The sequence below is a fragment of the Bufo gargarizans genome, chromosome 11, assembly GCF_014858855.1.
Source record: "Bufo gargarizans isolate SCDJY-AF-19 chromosome 11, ASM1485885v1, whole genome shotgun sequence".
Lineage (NCBI taxonomy): Eukaryota > Metazoa > Chordata > Amphibia > Anura > Bufonidae > Bufo > Bufo gargarizans.
The window spans coordinates 25,884,688-25,898,851 of NC_058090.1; the positions used below are offsets into that span (position 1 = coordinate 25,884,688).

General features: G+C 47.7%; 1 protein-coding gene across 4 annotated transcripts in view; it reads left to right on the forward strand.

Annotated features, from left to right (window-relative positions):
- The window catches only part of FOXN3 (forkhead box N3), a 141,465-nt gene that overhangs the window by 91,828 nt on the left and 35,473 nt on the right, over window positions 1-14,164 (forward strand). For all 4 annotated transcript variants that reach the window (XM_044272822.1, XM_044272819.1, XM_044272821.1 and 1 more), the window contains exon 4: window positions 11,580-11,644. In XM_044272822.1, the coding sequence (XP_044128757.1) occupies window positions 11,580-11,644 (65 nt within the window). The remainder of the gene's footprint in view (window positions 1-11,579; window positions 11,645-14,164) is intronic.

Genomic DNA, 14,164 nt, shown 5'->3' on the forward strand with positions numbered 1-14,164 from the left:
CTGCGGTTGCCATGGCAACCCCCGAAACCTCACGCAGCGACTACAGTTGGCTCTCAGCCCCGTCCTCGCTACCTGGTTTTGTCTGTTTTTTAATAATTTTTTTTTTTTTATTGTGAAAATCCGCGACGGCATGAAATATCCAAAATGACAACTTGAGGTCAGATAGCTTCGGGAGGAAACATCAGACTGAGGATTAGCGCAGAGGCCGGGACAAATTGCTCAGGAGGCAAAAATATATAAAAGACTACCCCCTCCGCAACCCCCAACCTTGCTGGCTTGCACGTTCCATTACTTCCATTGTCGGCGCTCCGCTCACAGCCGCGCAATTTATGCTTTCATCCTCAGGAAAGACTGAACATTACCCTATGGCTGTCCGATCTTTAGGTGGCGATGGTACTTTTAGTCCGACCGCAGCTTTTGCATTGTGTTCAGACAGTAATTCAAAACTGGGTCATCTTATATATTCGGGGGGGGGGGGGGGAGCCATTGTGGATTTATAATCGCTTGTCCGTGCTGCGATTCATTCCGCCGTGCATGTACTGACCCCCTACTGAGATTATCCTTCTACATTGCAGCCGATCTGAACAAGCAGAGCTGCAGTGTAAAGCATGGGAGACAGGAAGCAGCAGTCTGAGCCTCTGTTCGCACAGTAGTAGGATTTCAGCCTACTCCAGCAGACAGTGCAGCTGAGCTGGAGTAACTGGTCGTAGCAGAGTTAACAAGGTATTGGCTTACAGCTAGATGATACTTGGACTCGGTGGGTTTATAGTTCTGTCTGGACGGTCCCCGTCCCCTCTGTGTGAGAGCGGTCCAGTAGGAGCGCATGCACACGGCAGTGTAGCGTGTGTGGATTTTCATGCAGTTTTCTCTGAGTTTCTCCACCAGCACCATTATCTGCATGTGTTACTGTGCGGATTTTGATGCAGATTTGCCCCAGATCTCTTCCTGTGCATTGGTAAGGGGAAATCTGCACAAATAATTGGCATGCTGCGGATTTCAGAATCCACCCCACAATTCAATATTTGGGCTGAAAATTTTCGCATCGTGCACGAGAGATTTTGAAAATGTCAGTAGATTTTCTGCACGAAAATCTGAGCCTAATGCAGCATCGGTGCAGGAATACAGTTAATATCCACATAACCCCTAATAAAACTAGGTTGCTGCAGAATGTAGGTGCAGTTTATTACAGCCTGTATTCTGGCTATGGAGGCACGGGTCATAATGTGTTCCAGGGTCTGCCCACAGCTCCTCTTTCTTTGTCTATATCGTAATGCAGAAACAAAGTAAGAATCTGCATAAACCCAAATAAAACTAGGTAGCTGCAGAATGTAGGTGCTGTTTATGGCAGCCTGTATTCTGGCTCTAAGGGCACGGGTCGTAATATAGTGTCCTGGGTGTGCCCACAGCTTCTGTCGCTGTCTATATCCTAATGCTGTATCAATGCAGAAATTCTGTGAAAATCCACATAAACCCTAATAAAACTGTGTAGCTCCAGACTATAGGTGCTGTTTATGGCAGCCTGTATTCCGTCTCTGGAGGTATGGGTCATCGTAAAAGTGTCCAGGTTCTGCCCACAGCTTCTGTATCTCTCTCTGTCTATATCCTGATGCATGATCAGTGCAGAAACGCAGTGAAAATCCGAATAAACTCTAATAAAACTAAGTAGCTGCAGAATGCGGATGCTGTTTATGGCAGCCTGTATTCCGGCTCTGGAGGTATGGGTCGTCCTAAAGTCTCCAGGGTCTGCCCCCCGCTATCTCTCCCTCTCTGTCTATATCCTCACGCAGCTCCATCTCGGCGGAGATATATATATCTATATATCTGTCGCCACGCAGCGTCCGAGAATCCACATTCGGAAATGCCACTTTGCTGCCACCAATTAGCCCTGTGATTACTGAAAGAGGATTGCAATTTCAGGGCTAAAGGGACGGGCACCGGGCGAAAGGATTTGAAATGAGATTATGGCATTAGACGGCTCCTCGCTTTTGTTCCGCTCATAATGCAACGATTTCGCTGGAGTAAGTGAAACAATCCAGTTTGGAGATTGAAGTGGCGGATCAATGTCCTGCAGATTTCTTCAAGCGGCTGCCTGAGCACTGACCTCTGCCTGGGGACGGCGGGGAATGGGATACTCAGCTCTGCCCTCATTATTGGCGCAGGGGAAACGTGGGGAAACTTAATCACACTTCTCAGCTTTGATTCTAGAAAATCATTTATTGAAACATTTAGATTTATTTATTACATCACTGATCGGCCATCTACTGAAGAACTACAAGCTCCAGCATGTGACGTTCTCTACGGGTATTTAATTCTGCCTTCTGGAATGATAGAATAGAGGGCTTACATGTCCCAGTACTCCCTGCTTGTTCAGTATCTGCAACAAGCATGTGACTGGGAATCTAAACAGTTAGTTGCACACTTGCAGGCTGTTACGAACAACAACCAGCAGAATAGTGAGTGCAGCTCTGGAGAGTTAAACAGGATGTGACTCAGAATCAGTACAGGGTAAGTAATATATGTACACATTGACTCCACCAGCAGAATAGTGAGTGCAGCTCTGGAGTATAATACTGTATGTAACTCAGGATCAGTACAGGATAATGTATGTACACAGTGTCTCCACCAGCAGAATAGTGAGTGCAGCTCTGGAGTATAATACAGGATGTAACTCAGGATCAGTACAGGATAAGTAATGTAATGTATGTACACAGAGACTCCAGAGCTGCACTCACTATTCTGCTGGTGGAGTCTCTGTGTACATACATTTCATTACTTATCCTGTACTGATCCTGAGTTACATCCTGTGTTATACTTCAGAGCTGCACTCACTATTCTGCTGGTGGAGTCTCTGTGTACATACATTTCATTACTTATCCTGTACTGATCCTGAGTTACATCCTGTGTTATACTTCAGAGCTGCACTCACTATTCTGCTGGTGAAGTATAATACAGGATGTAACTCTGGATCAGTGCAGGATAAGTAATGTGTATATACACAGTGACTGCACCAGCAGAATAGTGAGTGCAGCTCTGGAGTATAATACAGGATGTAGCTCAGGATCAGTACAGGATAAGTAATGTATGTACACAGTGACTGCACCAGCAGAATAGTGAGTGCAGCTCTGGAGTATAATACAGGATGTAGCTCAGGATCAGTACAGGATAAGTAATGTGTGTACACAGTGACTGCACCAGCAGAATAGAGAGTGCAGCTCTGGGGTATAGTACGGGATGTAACTCAGGATCAGTACAGGATAAGTAATGTATGTACACAGTGACTGCACCAGCAGAATAGTGAGTGCAGCTCTGGAGTATAATACAGGATGTAACTCAGGATCAGTACAGGATAAGTGATGTATGTACACAGTGACTGCACCAGCAGAATAGTGAGTGCAGCTCTGGAGTATAATACAGGATGTAACTCTGGATCAGTAATATATTACAGATCTTTAGACTGGTGGACATAAAATTGATTCTTATGGTTTTTCGGGAGGTTCCCTGACTTGTGCCTCACCCTGTGTGTGTGTAGACAGTGAGTACACCCCGGTGTCTGTCTGTAACGGATTGTTCAGTGAATTGTTAATGATTATTGCGTACAGTGAAATCCTCTCCTTTTGTGCCTCGTTCACCCATTAGACAGATCTGACGGCTGGATGAACCTTTTCAGTCGTTTTCTCAATATTCAGCGAGACGTGAGAACTTCTAATGTGGCGGACAAGAAACTGAGCCCATCATTCACCCTGATCAATAACTGCAACAGCTGCGGCGTTCCCCGCGATATCCCGGCCTGGCCGCAGGGAACGTGTGTGAGGCCTGGCCAGCCCGAGAACTCGGGAGGAGCAGTCAAAGGATAAAAGTCAGCATAAGTAGAGAGATGAGGGAAGGATTGTGTCTTGGGCTTTGGATTATAATCAATTGTAAACCTTTTTCTTGGATGTGTGGTTCCTAGGAAGTGAGTCACCTCCTCAGCAGGCACCGACTGCGAAGATGCTTCCTGCCTGGCACTGATGAGGTTAAGTACACAGAAGAACACGTCTCCTATTTACTGGGCTCATAAATGGTTCCTTAGACAGCAATCTGGGGGGGGGGGGATATCTGCCCCCCCTTCATATTTCAGAGTCTGCAGTCTCCATAGAGACTCATACCAGCGTCGTAATATAATCTGATCCATGTGTGTGACGGAGGCGCCTGCAGCAGTGGAGCAAGTCAGCAAGGAGGACGAGGCCTACACTGCTGGATACAAGCCTTTTCATGCCAGTATACCAAGGCCGTGTATCTAAGCCTGTCATCTGTGATACTGTCTACTGAGATGGTATATCTAAGCCTATCCAATGTGATACTGTCTGAGATGCTGTGTCTAAGCCTATTCAGTGTAATACTGTCTGCTGCAACAATGTATCTAAGCATATTCAGTGTAATACTGTCTGCTGCAACAATGTATCTAAGCCTATCCAATGTGATACTGTCTGAGATGCTGTGTCTAAGCCTATCCAGTGTCATACTGTCTGCTGCAACAATGTATCTAAGCCTATCCAATGTCCTAATGTCTGTGGCAACGATGTATCTAAATCTATCCAGTGTCATATTGTCTGTGGCAATGATGTATCTAAGCCTATCCAGTGTCATACTGTCTGCGGCAACTATGTATCTAAGCCTATCCAGTGTCATACTGTCTGTGGCAATTATGTATCTAAGCCTATCCAGTGTCATACCGTCTGTGGCAACGGTGTGTCTAAGCCTCAGTGTCATCCTGTTTGCTGCAGTGATGTATCTAAGCCTACCCAGTATCATGTCTGCGACAAAGATGTATCTAAGCCTATCCACTGTCAGTGTCTGCAGCAACAATGTATCTAAGCCTGCCCAGTGTCATACTGTCTGCAACAATGATGTATCCAAGCCTATCATGCGTGATACTGTCTTATGTGTTTATATGTGTTACTGTCATTGTATCTAATCCTATCATGTGTGATACTGTCTGTGTATCTAATCCTATCATGTGTGATACTGTCTTGTGTTGTGTTACTGTCATTGTATCTAATCCTATCATGTGTGATACTGTCTGTTGAGCCCCTGTATCTAATCCGATACTTGTGCTCAGCCACTGCTTCTAACCCTGTTATGTGACACTGTAACTAAACTGCTGTCTTGTGTGATATTGTCTGCTAAACGGCTGTATCTAATCCTGTCACGTGTGATGCGCACTGCTGATCTAATGTATCTAAGCCTTTCACCTGTGATGCAGTCTCGGAGGTATAGGCAGCGGCCATTTTTTATCAGCACCTTATCTTTCTGTATAATAGTTCATGCTCTCTCCCTGTTTGTGTTTCCAATAATGGCGGTATTATACGTGAATCTGTTCTCATACCCTGGGCCCTGCGGTAACAGAGCGTCCATTGTCCGCCCTATAAGTGGGTGCCCGGCCTCCAGCCCTGCACGGCCTTTCTCCCAGCCACATGAATTCCTGGATCTGCTGCAGGAGAGCACCGCCTCGGAGGGTCTCTGGTTCACCAGGGCGTTCTAGATCCTGCTAGAAATATTTACTTTTTCAATTTATATATTGAAATTTCACATGGACTGAAAGATGGCCCTCCTGTCCATACACCCCTATGTGTGTGCTGTACATAGACCCCTATGTATGAAGATGGTCCATATACCACTCTGTGTGTGCTGTACATGGGCATCTATATGCGAGGCTGGTCCATGCACCACTATGTGTGCACTGTGTGTAGACCTCGATGTATGAGGCTGTTCTATGCACCATGTTCTGTGTGTCATACATAAACACCTATGTATGAGGCTGGTCCATGCACCATGTTCTGTATATAGACCCCTATGTAAGAGGCTGGTCCACTCACCACATTCTTTGTGTCATATATAGACCCCTATGTATGAGGCTGGTCCACTCACCACATTCTTTGTGTCATAGACCCCTATGTATGAGGCTGGTCCATGCACGACGGTCTGTGTTCTGTATATAGACCCCTATGTATGAGGCTGGTCCATGCACCACGGTCTGTGTGCAACATATAGACCCCTATGTATGAGGCTCGTCCATGCACCATGTTCTGTGTGCGACATATAGACCCCTATGTATGAGGCTGGTCCGTGCACCATGTTCTGTCTGCGACATATAGACCCCTATGTATGAGGCTGGTCCGTGCACCATGTTCTGTCTGCGACATATAGACCCCTATGTATGAGGCTGGTCCGTGCACCATGTTCTGTCTGCGACATATAGACCCCTATGTATGAGGCTGGTCCGTGCACCATGTTCTGTGTGCGACATATAGACCCCTATGTATGAGGCTGGTCCGTGCACCATGTTCTGTGTGCTGTTTATAGACCACTATGTATGAGGCTGGTCCATGCACCATGTTCTGTGTGTGACATATAGACCCCTATGTATGAGGCTGGTCCATGCACCATGTTCTGTGTGCGACATATAGACCCCTATGTATGAGGCTGGTCCGTGCACCATGTTCTGTGTGCGACATATAGACCCCTATGTATGAGGCTGGTCCGTGCACCATGTTCTGTGTGCTGTTTATAGACCACTATGTATGAGGCTGGTCCATGCACCATGTTCTGTGTGTGACATATAGACCCCTATGTATGAGGCTGGTCCATGCACCATGTTCTGTGTGCGACATATAGACCCCTATGTATGAGGCTGGTCCGTGCACCATGTTCTGTGTGTGACATATAGACCCCTATGTATGAGGCTGGTCCGTGCACCATGTTCTGTGTGCGACATATAGACACCTATGTATGAGGCTGGTCCATGCACCATGGTCTGTGTGCGATCTATAGACCCCTATGTATGAGGCTGGTCCGTGCACCATGTTCTGTATATAGACCCCTATGTATGAGGCTGGTCCATGCACCTTGTTCTGTGTGTGACATATAGACCCCTATGTATGAGGCTGGTCCATGCACCATGTTCTGTGTGTGACATATAGACACCTATGTATGAGGCTGGTTCATGCACCATGGTCTGTGTGCGATCTATAGACCCCTATGTATGAGGCTCGTCCATGCACCACATTCTGTATATAGACCCCTATGTATGAGGCTGGTCCATGCACCACATTCTGTATATAGACCCCAATGTATGAGGCTGGTCCATGCACCACATTCTGTATATAGACCCCTATGTATGAGGCTGGTCCATGCACCACATTCTGTATATAGACCCCTATGTATGAGGCTGGTCCATGCACCACATTCTGTATATAGACTCCTATGTATGAGGCTGGTCCATGCACCCTGTTCTGTGTGCTGTTTATAGACCCCTATGTATGAGGCTGATTCATACATCACTGTCTATGTGTGCCCTGTATTTTAACCCCTATGTATGAGACTCTGTTTGAGACCGGTCCGTATACCACTGTCTGTAAGTGCTGTATATAGACAGGTCCATACATGAATGCCTGTGTCTATATACCACTGTCTGCAGGGGCTGTACATAGACTACATGCATCACTTCTGTCGGATCCTCCCTCATATTGGGCTATAAAATCTCCCTTCCAGCCGCACCAGCTTTGACGTTGTGAATCATCGGGATGTTCTGCCCTCGCTTTCCTTTGAACTTCCAGATATTCGCTCCGCCGGTATCCGCGTTTGGCTGTTCCCTTTAGTCACATGACACATTGCTGATTTTCACCTTGAAGCGAGCGTCTTTCCAGGACGTAGATGGCCCGCAGCGATCCAGACTCTCACGCTCAACAATGTTGACTGTCGCTAAGCAACCAGATAATTGTAATATTTGTCACCGCAGACGCCGCTCCCCTTGTTTTGACAATCGCGGTAAATGGAACGTAGCATAGCTCCTCGCTCTCCTACCCCTATCCGACCTGCAGTCTGGCAGCTGCAGTAGAACCGCCACTCCCTGGTTACTGGCACCGGGCACTGAGAGAGGGATGGCTCAGTGCTGCGTTCTGACAAAACATGGTCTGCGAAACGCGTTTCTCCTTTTCTTTTTAACGCTAGTATCTGGTTAGAAGCGCTAAGCTCTATGGCCTCTGGTGGAGAGAAGTTCATGATCCCAGGTTCACCGATGTCGTTACAATCTTCGTAGCATTTCTACGCTTTGCGGCTGACCACTTCCTTCCCCTTACACACAGCAAAAATAAAATGGTTCTCAGAGAAGTTTCCGTATACTTTATTTAAAGGGACAGCGACCCTAATGAAAATCAGTTTCAATATGCAAGGGACCCCGCTAGGTGCCGGATCATGTTCTGGACTATCAGTTATAAGAACTGCAGCTCATAAAACACCATCTGACGTCTGACGCTTCTCCATAGCAGCAGATGTTTTATTTCTTGCACCAGTCCGCCGTCTAAGGTCTACCATAAATCCAAGCTAATAAGCAGACCTCACGCCAGCTCGCCCTCTTTACAATACAATAAAACCCTTTTTTTTTTTTTTTTCATAGGTCTAACGCCGACCACAGAGACAAAGTTTCCAGGGTTCCATTTGTCTCTGGTAACGAGACGCGGCCTCTTTAATCACGTCGTTTAGTTAAATGGCCTCATTAGGGTAGAGCTGTGGAAACCACATTGAAAGGCGCGACCTCTGTAAATATAAATTGAGTCGGGAGAACCTTGAGTTAATGTTCTGTCACTTGGGGCAAATTGCTGGGGGTCTATGTCTAGCGTCTGTTCTGTTCGGGACGTCACACGTGGTGTAGAAATACTCCGCATAATCTTAATTTCTTTTATGTCTTTTCTTATAGAATTACTGTGGCATATGTGTTGTTGGTGTGTTGCAATTTTCAGGTCTGTCCCCTCCAAACTTCTGTGTCCCTTCCATTGCCGCATTTTAGGCCCCCCTTTTCTCCCAGATTCCTCTGCCTCCTCCCCCTTTCAGGCCCCTCTGCCTCCTCCCCCTTTCCGGCCCCTCTGCCTCCTCCCCCTTTCAGGCCCCTCTGCCTCCCCTCCCCCTTTCAGGCCCCTCTGCCTCCCCTCCCCCTTTCAGGCCCCTCTGTGCCCCCTCCTTTTAGGCAGCTCTCTCCACCCCTCAGGCTTTTTTGTCCATCCCTGGGATTCCTCTGCCCCTTAACCCACTGGATTCCTCTGCCCCTTAACCCACTGGATTCCTCTGCCCCTTAACCCACTGGATTCCTCTGCCCCTTAACCCACTGGATTCCTCTGCCCCTTAACCCACTGGATTCCTCTGCCCCTTAACCCACTGGATTCCTCTGCCCCTTAACCCACTGGATTCCTCTGCCCCTTAACCCACTGGATTCCTCTGCCCCTTAACCCACTGGATTCCTCTGCCCCTTAACCCACTGGATTCCTCTGCCCCTTAACCCACTGGATTCCTCTGCCCCTTACCTCCTTGTAACCCCTCTGTTGTCCTTTCATTCAGGCCTCTCAGTCCCCTGTCCCTCAACGTTCCTCCCTACGTGCCTCTGCCTCCTCTTTAGGCACCTCTGTCTCATATCCCTTCACCCCTAGGCACCTCTGTGTTCTCACCTCTTTCAAGCGCCTCTATACCCCCAACCCCACCACCAAAATAAATGCATCCAAATTTCCCAACCATTGTTTCACCGGTCTTCTTTTGTTGGAGGAGATCCAGGACGCCCCCAAACATGTTAAATGGTCAACCATCCCGGATGAGTTCAGGTTTGGTCGAGGTTCACCTCATGGTATGACCACCTCAATATTTAATAATTTCCTCTAGTCTTCACCTACTGTCACACTGACATCGCCCCATGTATGAGACCAGTGATAACTGGACTTGAAAATTATAGGATGTCCACCAAATGGTTGACTCGATGAGGAGTCTAGACTGACACCTATTTACTGGTGTGAGGGAAAAAAAGTTGTCACAAAGCGACAAACTGCTACAACAGAGAAAGCAAAGCAAATCATTCGTTGTCCCTGTTTTTCCCCTGTCAAAGGTCTTGTGAAGCTGAGTTGTGAGGTGTCGCCGCCCGATATGGACGCAGAGATGAGCGTCTTTTTGTGGGTCTGCATTCCCTTTGTCTGCTGGCGACATGACATGAATGAGTGTCACGGACTCTTGAATCCCAGATCGCTCCTCTATTCTCCTGACGTGTGCTCGGAGGGGCCTTGAGGCCGCAGTAACCATTGTGACTCCTCATTGCCTCCACTCCTGAGGTCGTAACAGCCATAAAGAGCCATGACAGTGTCCGAAAGGACCGTGCGCCTAGTGTGTAAATCACTGCTCCTGTGACCGGGTCTGTGTCGCAGTCTCAAATCATTCCCCTTGTTGTATGGCATGGGCTGGTTAATCAGGAGACTGGGCGAGATGGGTGGATGGATGATCCCTCTTCATGAAAAGTCATAGATTATGTTGACCGGTTTTTGATGCTGTTAACCCTTTTGTCCATTTGGTACATCGTCCTTAGAGTCCCCCATTCAACAAAAGCAAGGAAGTGTGAAAAGACAAAGCAAATAAAAAGTTCCAGGGAAAGCTGGGTGACAACCAGTAGGCTGCTCAAACAAGTGCGTCTCTCACCCAGCGGTTGTAGACAGCTGGATGGCACATCTGCCTCATTGTGTCGTGATGCCCACCACAATACCAGTGTATGACTAGGTAAATTTGCCATTCAAGAGTTAAAGGGCATCTGTCAGCAGTTTTGTACCTATGACACTGGCTGACCTGTTACATGTGCGCTTGGCAGCTGAAGGCATCTGTGTTGGTCCCATGTTCATATGTGCCCGCATTACTGAGAAATATGATGTTTTATTATATGCAAATGAGCCTCTAGGAGCAACGGGGGCGTTACCATTACACCTAGAGGCTCTGCTCTCTCTGCAACTGGCGCGCCCTCTTCACTTTGACAGGGCCAGGCAGAGAAAACATCATCACACCTGGCCCTGTCAATCAAAGTGCAGAGGGAGCGGCAGTTGCAGAGAGAGCAGAGCCTCTAGGTGTAATGGTAACGCCCCCGTTGCTCCTAGAGGCTCATTTGCTTATATTAAAACATCATTTTTCTCAGTAATGCGGGCACATAGGAACATTGGACCAACACAGATACATTGTGTGCTTGGCAGCTGAAGGCAACAGGTCAGCCAGTGTCATAGGTACAAAACTGCTGACAGATGCTCTTTAAGATACGTGAATCTGAGTCAGAAGTTAATGGGGACCAAATTGATTATCCATCCACGGGAAATCTGCACAGTGCTCTTTGGCTGTTGCAGCATCAGTTGTGCCTCATAGAAGACAATAGCAGATTTCTGTCAAAAAGAGTCTTATGTCGCTTGCGTGACTTGTCATGTGACCTTCGTCATGGTAACAGCAAATGCAGATCATTGCCCAAAAAAATAAAAATCCTTTTTTTTTTGTTAGTTTTTTTTTTTGTTTGGTTTTTGTCTGTCTGGTTTTCTGCTGTGAAGTTTTGTTGCCCTCGGTTACCACACAATGAACTTTACAGATACAATGTATCCGGGGCAGAGAGCACAGCAGGTCTGTTGTGTCCCTGGGCAACACACTAATCACCTAGCACCAGAAAGATACAATGGGATTAGTAAGAACTGCAGGGAACGTGAGGTTTGATGCATGGTAATCTGCAGAGTATTGATACTTTGTTTTTCTCTTTCCACTTGCAGCACATCAGTCCCTCCTCTGTGGCCCGGAAGCAACTTCTTCAAGAAAAATGGAGCTTTGCTTCAAGGTAAGTGCCCGGCGTACACCTAGGACTTGCACTCCGGGGATGGAGCCTGCTGCTGGTGTCATGGCGGATTTCCTGCTTTCTCTGTGTGTTGTCTCTAGATTGCATTAGCTTTGTGTATATTCTTTCTCCCTGTACTTACATGTATTGATTGCCGTCCATGACCGGTGGAGACGGAGTTCTGTTAGTGTCCGGTATCAAGGGTTAAATGGGCCGGTCCGGTCTCCTGTAGATGAAGTTCTCCAGCTTTCTAGTAGACTCTGGGAGAGATTCATCAAAGCTGGTGAAAAGGGAAACTTTGATTAAATCAGATTCCACCTTTCATTTTTTACAGTATCGGCTTGACTGGTTGCTAGAGGCAACTAAGTCAGTTTTCCTTCGCATCAGTTTTGGTAAATCTCCCCCTTTTGTGTTTCTTTTTTACTCTAATTTGACTTTGGGAGAAGTGACTGCGGCAGTGTTGAGGCGCATGCGCAGTTGCTGCCCCCGAGGCTGAATTTGAGCTTTGCTGCAGGACCCGGATTGTCAGGGCCAGGTCACTCAACGGGCAGCTAGGGGTACAGCCCCTGCTAATGAGAGAAATCGGTTCGTTAGAATGGATCCACTCAACCCTAATCTGGTTACATTATATGAAGCTTCATTTTGGCTCCATGCGGCCTGACAGCCCCTATCACGTAACCGGAGCCGAGGCGCGGCGTTCTCATGCACTTGTTAATTTGCATAAAGATTAAGGCTGTTTACTTTTTTATTGAAACCGTAAAACGAATGAGGTTTGGCTCCTGCCGATCCGCATGTCGTTACAGGCAGAGGCGTTCATCGGTGACGTCATCCGCAATCTGCGCACGGATGCTGAAGTCACCCTGTTATGTGCACCAGGACACACTGCCAGCATTAGGGTGAGGGGCCCTTTAAGGCACACTCTGTATTTAACGATGACTGAGTTAGATTTTGGAAACCATGACTGTCGCCTTGCAGGAACCGGATCACGTTTCCATGGGCCGCCGTGCATGGGCTGTTAGGGTTGTCGCCGCTGCCGGAGTTGTCAGATGGAGCGACAAAGAAATAGGAGACTAAACGTTTCTGTCGGCTCTTTGTGCTGAGACTTGGTAGCAGTCGTGAGCACAAAGCGTCCCGTTCCCACCTCCTAACCAAACAGGCCAAAGTTTAGTGCCGCAGTTTGGTCGCCGTAGTAACCGCGAGGTGTGGCTGCAAATTACAGGGTGAAAGCACGCTGCTGTTTAAATGCTAGGTGTGTAGACAGCGATTATCTGCAATCTGATGCCCTCATGTACAGAGTCTTAACCCTTACTGCTGGAAAAAACCTCAGTGGTTTTACTTGCACACTCGGTTGGTTGAGCATGCATGTGTTTTCAAAGGGGGGGGGGGGGGGCGGGTACATAAGCCAGACATGTTATCCGCTACATAGGCCTACACTTAGGCCTCATGCACACGACCGTAGTTTTAGTCTGTATCCAATCGCAGATCAGATACAATCCCATAAATTTTATTGGGGCTGTAAAAGATGCAGACAGCACGCCGCGTGCTGTCCGCATCCGCGCGTCCATTCCACGGCCCTGCAAAAAAATAGAACACATCCTATTCTTGTCAGTTTTGCACCTTTAGGCCTTTCTAACAGAGGGCAGGACGTACTGATCCACAAAATGCGGAACCCACATGGCCAGTAGCAGTGTTTTGCGGATTTGCAAATCGCAAAAACTGATCCGATTGTGTGTAGGAGGCCTTACGATGTATGAATGTTTTATTGCCCCAGTGCATCCAAAAGATAAATGAGGCAACTTTTGCAAATAGTCTTCCTCGGAATCTCTTCCTGTGTGGATCTTTTGGTCGCCATGGTTACAGACTGCAAACAAACCCTGTGTAGTCTGATCCTGTAGTCACGTCCTGCCATCTCCTACAGCGACCAATGGGGGTAATCAACGAGCAGTGCCATCCCCTGTATCCCGACGTTTGTCATGTTTAGGGTCAGGATGATGAGCGTTTTGTTTCTCACCTTTGGCTGCAGGGGCAGCGAACGCTCACTCTTGTAACGTTTCCACCGATGCGAAAGGGACGTTGTCTTTAAAGGAAGCGCCTGGCAGCGAAGCGAGCGGCGTGCCAACCAATTTCTGCCTCTTATTTTCTCTTGTCCTGAAATAGTTGACACGAGGCCAAATTCCTCGCCTGTTATCGGATAAGACGTTCCTGCTCGCGGTTTTAATTCACTTCATTTAAAAGTAATGATCTTGCAGCTGCCGGGCGGACGGATTGCCAAAAACCGCCACATTTATCAGCAGCGCTAAGACCATTCACTGTGTGAATAGACTCCAGCAGGGGTCCACGTCACGTCCTGGAGTTGAAAATCATATTGCACCATTTCTCCGTTCCATCTGTACCCAAGAAAGCTGGGTCATGGCCGCCGTCACAGCTCTGTCAGGCAGAGTCACTCAGTAACCCTTCCTCTGCTTCCCCCTCCTGCTGTATTTCCGGGATAGTGCGCCATTCAGGCGCCTGGAAAAGCTGCAC